Source organism: Verticillium nonalfalfae, assembly GCF_003724135.2.
Source record: "Verticillium nonalfalfae strain VnAa140/NRRL 66861 chromosome Unknown scaffold_12, whole genome shotgun sequence".
In the NCBI taxonomy this organism is placed as follows: Eukaryota; Fungi; Ascomycota; class Sordariomycetes; order Glomerellales; family Plectosphaerellaceae; genus Verticillium; species Verticillium nonalfalfae.
In genome coordinates this window covers 264151-272217 of record NW_021167237.1, presented here as the reverse complement: position 1 = coordinate 272217, position 8067 = coordinate 264151, and the positions used below count along the sequence as shown (strand labels likewise).

Here is an 8067-nt window from a genome sequence, read left to right as displayed (position 1 = left end):
GATTTCCTGTCGAGTCTAGCGGTTTGTTTTCAGTGGCAGTCCTGCAGCGGCAAAGCAGGCAAAGGACGTTATCTAAAAGATCAACAAGGATAAGGCGTGCAATGCCTTGTTTCTCTCCAACTGACACCGAGACTAGAAGGTTTAAAAGCAGTTGGTTCCCCATGATACAGGTATGCCTGTGCCCCAAGCCCAGGTGCGCCTGTACTTGAAGCGCGAACAAGCTTTTGCCTCGAGAACCCTGGGTCTCGCAGCAGCTCGCTAGGCGTGCCGAACTGGCGCCTAGTTGCGTTCGACGCCTTCGTGGTCCTGCAGCCTCCGCAGACGTGATCCAAGCGGGGGCACGGTGAGCACTTCTGAACGCGCGTTCGTACTCGTTCTTGAAACAAAGTTTCCTTTCTGCCATGAGTGCGACGCTACATGTCCTAGCTTCAAGCAAGAAAGGCAATTTTAGGGAATCATGCTGCGGTGCGAAAGCGAGGAGCACCTCCGCGACGTTCGAGAGTCAGGAACCATGTAACCACATTGCAGAAAGAAAAAAAGGCAGACGTAAAATCGCTAGAAGCAGTATATCAAGAAGCATGCCGTGCGGGAGGGTACTTCCATCAAAGTAGGAGTTGCTAAGGGGATCTAGGTCCCTGAGCGTTACGTCTGCCATCTCGTGTAACCCGTTTGCTTGCCAGGTTAGATGAATGCTGTGCACCTAGAGCTAGGCACTGCCGGGTTTCGATGCCGATCTCGCCCAAATCGGAAGCTCTCGTCCAGATCGACTGCACCATCTGGACAACGCTGCGGGGATGACGCGGGGGGGTTCTGCAGGTGGGACGCCTCGGGGGACTTCTCGACTCCGAGACTTGCCCTTTCATACCGAGTACTGTGTATTCGTGTTCGTAGCTCTGTGGTGCTGTAACGGAGAGATGCGGGACTCGTCGGTCGATATGGATGCGCGTAGCGTCTGCGTTCCGTCTTATGCAGGTTATATGACAGCAAGTCCATGGACTCCCGCCGTCGTGCTGCAACCCCAGCGAAGAATTAAAAGGCCTGAGAAGGGTTGCTTCAATGTCGCGGTCCAATACCATGCATGCGCAGCCGAACTGAGCTGCGGAAGCGATGCATGCCGCCCTCGGGAACGAAGGGTCGGTGAAACAGATAGCCCGACAGCATGTCCCCAACTCTGTCACCTCAGCCAATGGGCCATGATGATCGACACGTCTGGTGGTCGAACTCGTTCCCGTGTGAGCGTTAGCCAGTGAGTGAGTTTTTTTACCGAGCTCCAGAGACCGTGTCGCTGGGTGAATGCATCGAGACACCTTCGTCCATGGCTGCCCCCCACACCACTCGTATGGCGGATGGTGTTGGATGTGGTGTACCGACCTACGACGACCTGCCTCCCGTCGACGGCATGCCAAGGGGCTGTGTCAGGGGTGTCTTTGAGAAGGACGGCAAGAAAGACCTGTTTGAAACACTGAATCATCTTACGACAGCCACAATCAAAGCCGCCGCCGCCGAAGTCCAAGATGGGTGTCGACTTCACTCAAGTACATTTGATCCCGCCTCCATCACTGTCACTCATGACGGGTCCATTCAAATGGTCCGTAAGTGGCCGCTCGATGCCCTCGAGCACATTTCCCCCGCCTGGCCTTCGCAAGCTCGCCCACACAACCCAGCCTTCGCGATATAGGCGTCTCAGGTGGAATCAGCTGAGACGACAAGCTAGCCTTCAACACTCAGAGCGCCAGCCAGTGGAACTCGCTGGTTCATTAGCAACATCAGGCTACGGGCCTGCACAGAACAGGAATCGGTCGATGCGGCAAGAGATGTCACACACGTTGACCCTTGAGAACACTATGCCCACGTTGAATTAACCGCAGTCGCGGGGCGGATTGGTCGCACGCGGCGTCTTGATAGATTTCAAGTCATACGCCGAAGAAATCATCCGTTTGATGGCTATCGCATCCCAGTGGAAAATCGAGCAGGTGGCTAAGCACCACAGCGTCGAGTTCCGGCCCCGAGATGTGTTGTGTTTCTGCAGATGACTGGCACCACAGTTCGTCAACCCCACACCTGAGGATATGGTCAAGCTGGCGCAGATGAAGTCATCGTGTGTGCACGGCATCGAGGCGACGGCAGAGTGGTTCTGGGACAAGCGATTCGCCGCCGTTGCACAGATTCCCCATCGCGTTTGAGGCCGTGCCGCCAGTGAGATGGGATGGCTCTGCTGGCTCATTTGACGAACTTAGTCAGTAACCACCCCAAGCCTAGTGTTAGTATGCCGGTTGGTGAGCTGTGAGATTTGCCCACGCCGGCGGCGTACTGTCGCGAAAAGGGTCGTTACAGTTCCACGCTGACGTCGTCGCCGTTGAACGTCCCATGCCTAGTAGCGTCACCACCAAATGCGTTGGCGATTTTGAAATGAGAGGGTCAGAATCCGAGTTGGGTGCCAAAGGGGCTATCGAGAAATGAAGAATGGATAACATGCTAACAGAGAGGGATATAGACCAAGTTCATTACAAAATCGGTGACTCGCCGAAGCCTTCCTGTGACGTGTCAGAGGATTCATATCCCAAGTCCTGAAAGCCACCAGTGGCATGAAAACTCCCATCATTACACCTGGAAAGACCCATAGGCAATCCAAGACCCAGTCTAAAAAGATGACTTTTCATATCCAACACATCATCATGTGCCTCTTGCACGTACGTCGCGGGGCCCTTCCTCTCAGCCAGTCCAGCTCTCCTGCATGATTTGATCCTCTGTCAAGTAGAAGGTCTCCTTCTCACTCAACATCTGGTCGTGAAAGATTTGGAGGAAACGGCCAGGGATCATGCTGCCAATCGCGACCTTCAGGTGAGTATTCTTGCCTGTCCACAAGTGCTTGATGAAGGTGCCCTTGCACTCGGACCTGTCTTCGGGGAACCCATTGGCCTCGGCGCACGGGAGCTCCTTCACACTCTCGTTGTACGCGTAGCGGATGTAGTTACCGAATCCGCCCTGGTCAGAGGGATGGCCGCCGGCCTTGTCGCGGTAGTCGGTGCAGTTGGGGAATTTGCCGCCGACGTCGGCGCATTCGGACCAGTCCTTCATTATGTCGTAGGTGACGGGGATGTTTTGCGTGATGATGAAGCCCGTGTTGGCATATAGCTTGCCCTTCTCGTCACGGTTGTGCTTCGCTTTCGGGTCAGTCGCCAGCGTCAGAGCGTCCGTCTCGTTCTTGATGTCCCAGTAGTTGAGCAGCCATTCAAAGGGCAGGTCCAGGTGGTTGAAGATGGCGTCCGAGTCGGCAAACACAGAGGTCTTGTATTTGGACGTGACTCTTCCGATGATGGTGGGTTTCTTCCACGAGTCGCGACGATCAGGGAAAGTGCCCGTCTGGATGTAGTAGTACCTGTATCCATGGATCTTGGCTGTAATGGCGTCAGTATGGATGTTGCATCAGTGGAGGGTGAGACGAGCCCGGGATGGGCATGAGAGCGATATGAGAATGGCATGAGCACGGCATGAGAACGGCATGAGAACGGCATGAGGACAGGCATGAGGACAGCCCGAGGACGGACAGCGGAGGAGAGGACCGAATGAAAAAGGGACCAGAGCGTACCATAGAGCCAGTGCTGGAGAATGCCGAGAGACGGTCCGTGGATGGCGGTCGTGTTATCCCAGCTGAGGGTCTGGTTGCCAAAGATCTCGCCCGTCTTGTTGAGAGGGCGGCTGTCCATGTCGAGGATGACGAGGTCCTTGCCGAGAGGCTCCGGCCAGCCGATGTGCTTGGGGAGCTTCCATTCAAAGGCGCCCGACGGCCGGTAGACGGGATCGGTGGGCTTGATGGATGGCTTGACAATTTGCTCCAGGTAGAAGGCCTGGAGCTTGACGATATCACTGGCGGTGAGCCCGTCGGCGCCAGCCTCCTCCCCTGGCTTGGGCTTGGAGAGCGCGTAGGGGTTGATGGTGTTCTGCCCGGGGCTTATTGTTGCGGGTGGGGTTAGTGACGAGATCAGGAATGTAGGGATGAGATGAGATGCGATGAGATGAGATGCGATGAAGGGGGCTCCCTCGATACGACCAGGGAGAGTGCAGTGCAGCAGTGCGGTGCAGGTAGGCAGCCGACTCGCAACTCGCTGGCAGTGGGCGGACTCACAAGGCGGGGAACTCGAAGCTTTGATAGTGGGCTAAGCCAAGCACGAAAAGGATGAAGACCAAGGCGCCGATGGAGGCGACGACCGTGCGACCATGATGCAGGCCCAAGACCTGGTGCATGGTGCTGTGCCGTGGTGCGGTGTGGTACGAGGAAATCGATGTATGGAGGAGGGACGACGGATTGACGGACAACGAGCGCAGCGACGAAGCAAGGACAGACCAAGGCACAAAAGGAGAAAAGGAGTGTAAGAAAGGAAAGAGCCAGACGTAAGGAGTGTGACGCTGCTGGACAAGATGGATGATGGGGTGAAGGATGGGACGAATTGGTCGTTGGAATGCGTACGGGATGGGATGGATGGAGTTGGGTGGTAGGAGGATAATCTAATTTCGACGTCTGCTCTGGTGCACTGCTCGTGAGCTGTGCACAAAAGGGATGGAGGCAACGCACAGGACAGAGAAGGAACGACGCGGCGCGTGGTGTGGCAAGCGCGACCGCGGACCAGGTGCCATACCAGGAAGAGGAAGGAGCCTTGGGGAGCCAATGCAGATTCTGGACCAGGCCGAGCCAAGCAAGTGGCAAGTGCAAGTGCAAAGTGCAGGTGCCAGGTGGTCACCCCCCATCCCGGAAGGCTTCACGGGGCAGGAAGCATCTACTGGTGGAGAGGCCGAGAAAGAACTGGGAGATTGGGGTCAATCTACGCCATCATCCATCTCATTGGAGGAGCCGCTGTCCTGGAAAGGGGCATGTGGGGCGAGTACGCTTCTGGGGCAGATGCGGCAGTTGTCATGGTGGACATCACGTGCATCCTTGTAGTCAAACGAAATCACCAATTTGCCCAATGGGCCCTTTTCTGATTGTCATGCCATGTGGCGCTGATACCATCGTGGCGCATGTCATTCTCTCTCCAGTCTCTGTTGTCACATCGGCGTAACGTCAGGGGAGGGAATGACAATGCCTCTCTTATATGTTGGTGGTATTCACCCCTTGACCCCCAACATTATATAAACTGCTATCAACAGCCTTATTTGGAGGCTGTCAAGGACTCTCTGCCTTTGCTCGCCGTGCAGAAAGGTGGCCACAGGCCCACAAGAGCTGTCAAACAGTTCACAGGTGTGTTAACTCCACCAAGTGAAGAGCAGATTCACAGCCCTTCCAACATGACAGCCAGCTACGAGCACAGACGAGGTTCATCAGGTAAGACTCGTGAATTGGCGTCCCAATCATCCCTGTCCAACTATGTACAATGCAATCCTCGCCCCCAAGGAGAAATAACATGACAACATTCCAATCCTCTCGGGATCAGAAAGAAAGAGAAAAAAAAAGGAGGGCAGAGGCAGGTAGAAAAACGGGGAAACCCTATGATACCGAATGTATTTTGTTGGAAGCGAGTGCCACAGTCCATGTGTCCTCCGGTTGAGAACCAGCCTCTGTGTCCGATGCATCACCCTCTCTGTCCACACCAAACAGTACGAATGGCCTGGTCGACTTAAGCAGGAATGTCGTAGGTCGAGCCGATAGGGCCGTAGCGAATGTCGGACCAGACGACGTGCGCGCTCGGGTTCTGCGCAATGACGGCCGAGGGGACACCAGAGTCCGTGGGGCACGCGCCGCGGGCCGCGCCGGGCTTGGTGGGGTCTTCGGGCGGGTAGATCGAGTCGAGCCAAAGCATGTTGGCGTAGTGCTACGACATCATGTCAGTCAATCTGTGCTGGAGACGACATTGTCTTTTCCCCCCGCTCTGTCGAGCTCTGAAGGGTGTACTCACATCGGCCCAGATGGACAGAACGACAACCATGGGCAGGGCGAGGGCGCTGTTGAGGGCGCCGAAGCCGCCAATCTCGGCCTGCCTGTCACGCTCGTCCCACGCAATGTTGTAGGCTGTGCAGTACTCCGGGTTGACCGTGTTGCTGTCGCTGGGGACGCCCTCCGAGTTGGGCACCGGAACCACAATGACCTCATCGTTCTGGATGAATGTCGTCGACAGCTCATTGGGAGAGAATCGAGTCACGACGCTGCAGTGGTCTGGTGAGTCGCCTGGGCAATCAGGGGGGGCTTGTTGGGGGATACTTACGTGAAGGGCTCATTGGTGTTGACGACCTTGTTCTTGCCGTAGAACTCGGGGTTGCCGAGACGGTAAGGGTTGTAGTCGCAGCCATTGGCATCACACTTGCCAGCGAAGCGATCTTCCGAGTACGTGCCGCCGCACTCAATGGCACCATCGCCGCAGACGTGGTAGTTGTTGTCCTCGCAGCCATGGGGCGTCAAGGCGTACGACCAGGCGTTCGACTCCCTGAAACTGGTCAACTATCTGACATGGCATGCACATGAGGGCAAAGTCACTCACCAGACATCAATCTCAGCGCAGCAAGCACCAAGATTGCCAACACCAGAGGCGGGATCGGTTGCAGAAGGGGTCCAGCCCTCAATGTTTCCCTAAAGCGAGCGTATTAGCCGCTGAGGTGAAGAGTATAGCACGGAAACGATGCTTGACATCACTCACCTTGCCGTTGACAAACTTCAGGTCCCGTGCGCACTGGGAGTCGCAGTAACCGACACCGTACTTGGCGCCTGCAGCGTTGTTCGGCTCGTCGCTCTTGCCGCCATCAGGCTTCATGGGCACAAAGTAGAGCGCGCTGTTGATGCCACACTCGACCGTCGACAGGTCAACGGTGAACGAGAACTCGTTGTTCAGCAGTGTGAACATCTGGTACGTTTCATCATCCTGTAGTAGGTAGGTCCTAGACCCGACGTTTGTGCCGTACTGGTGCTCGGTCACAAAGTTAAGGCGCAAGGCGTTGCCACTTGTTGTGATGCCATATGTCGTCGCATAGTTCTCACCCTCGACCGCGCAGTTCTTCGCGCAGTCGTCGGCGCCGGTGCAGAGACCGGTCCAGTCGTTGCCGTCGTAGCAGTTCTCGTAGCCGCCAACTTCGTGGACCCAACGCCAGTTGGCATCAACGACGACGGAGCCCTGAACATCGCTGCATGTACCGGATGAGCAGTCCTTCCAGGTCAGGGGAGGATGTGTCTCAGGGGTCTCTGTGCCGACCTGCTGCGCCATGGCCGTCGCCAGCAGGGAAAGACTCGTGACAATGACTTGCTTCATGGTGAAAATGTGTTCTCGGTCTGAGATGGGAAGGGACTGGAGAAGGGGGTTATTGGACTGGTTGAGGAGTGAAGAAAAGCTGTTTCAAACCGGGCCTTCACTTTCTTTTATCACTCTTGTCGGCTATTCTGAGCATGATTGTCTCCATCATAATACGGACAGAAGCCGTCCGAAGTTGTGGAAAGACTGTCCGGTTCGCCGTCAAAGATCGACAATAATAACCGTGGTATTCTGGAAAGTAGAGACTGATATCGATCTTGTGGAGCAACTGAGACAGATCGACTGGTCGCCTGCCTCTTGTCGAATATCCAGGGGCACGTCTTCAGGTCCTTCTACGTGTACGTGTGATGCCATTTGTGTACCCGCAGCACAAAGTCACGCGTACCATGTTATGGCTCCCTTGTCCGAAGGCCGCCGCCAACATCATGATCTCCTCCGAAGACACGGGACAGAAGTGGGAAAGAGCAGCATCGGCCGGATTGTGAGCAGCAAATGGCATGTTGAGCTATAGGCGGAACGCAATGCTTCATCTGACATATCCCTGCCAACGCTGCGTTGTCCAGACGAAGGAGGTGCGGCTGGTAAGACTGGGCCCGACTTGAGCTACAGAGTGCCAAACAATCAACATGGGCAAACCTGGCGGCTTGAGGGGTTGAGCGGCTCAAGGGAACTAGGGGCTCGCTCAATCGGACGAATGCCACGCGGCTCTGCAAGATTGAGTCAGAGGACAGGTTTAAGCTTCATTCTTACTTTCCTGACGTGTTTCCAGTAGGTCATCAGGCCTCTATAGACTTTTCGGCAAATCGCCTTGGTACGTTCAAGTTGGCGCTTCAGG

At 55.6% G+C, this 8067-nt stretch overlaps 2 protein-coding genes across 2 annotated transcripts; both read right to left on the bottom strand.

The window, feature by feature from the left end:
- Positions 1–2712: 2712 nt before the first annotated feature.
- Positions 2713–4245, bottom strand: D7B24_001123 (uncharacterized protein; the record flags this gene model as incomplete). Its single annotated transcript, XM_028635368.1, has 3 exons — positions 2713–3398; positions 3590–3951; positions 4127–4245. The coding sequence occupies 3 exons, from the start codon at positions 4243–4245 to the stop codon at positions 2713–2715; spliced, it is 1167 nt and encodes a 388-aa protein (XP_028498043.1).
- Positions 4246–5612: 1367 nt separating this feature from the next.
- D7B24_001122 (uncharacterized protein) lies at positions 5613–7232 on the bottom strand (the record flags this gene model as incomplete). Its single annotated transcript, XM_028635367.1, has 5 exons — positions 5613–5807; positions 5892–6138; positions 6198–6416; positions 6471–6559; positions 6627–7232. 5 exons carry the CDS (start codon positions 7230–7232, stop codon positions 5613–5615), a joined length of 1356 nt encoding a protein of 451 aa, XP_028498042.1.
- Between the last annotated feature and the right edge of the window lie 835 nt (positions 7233–8067).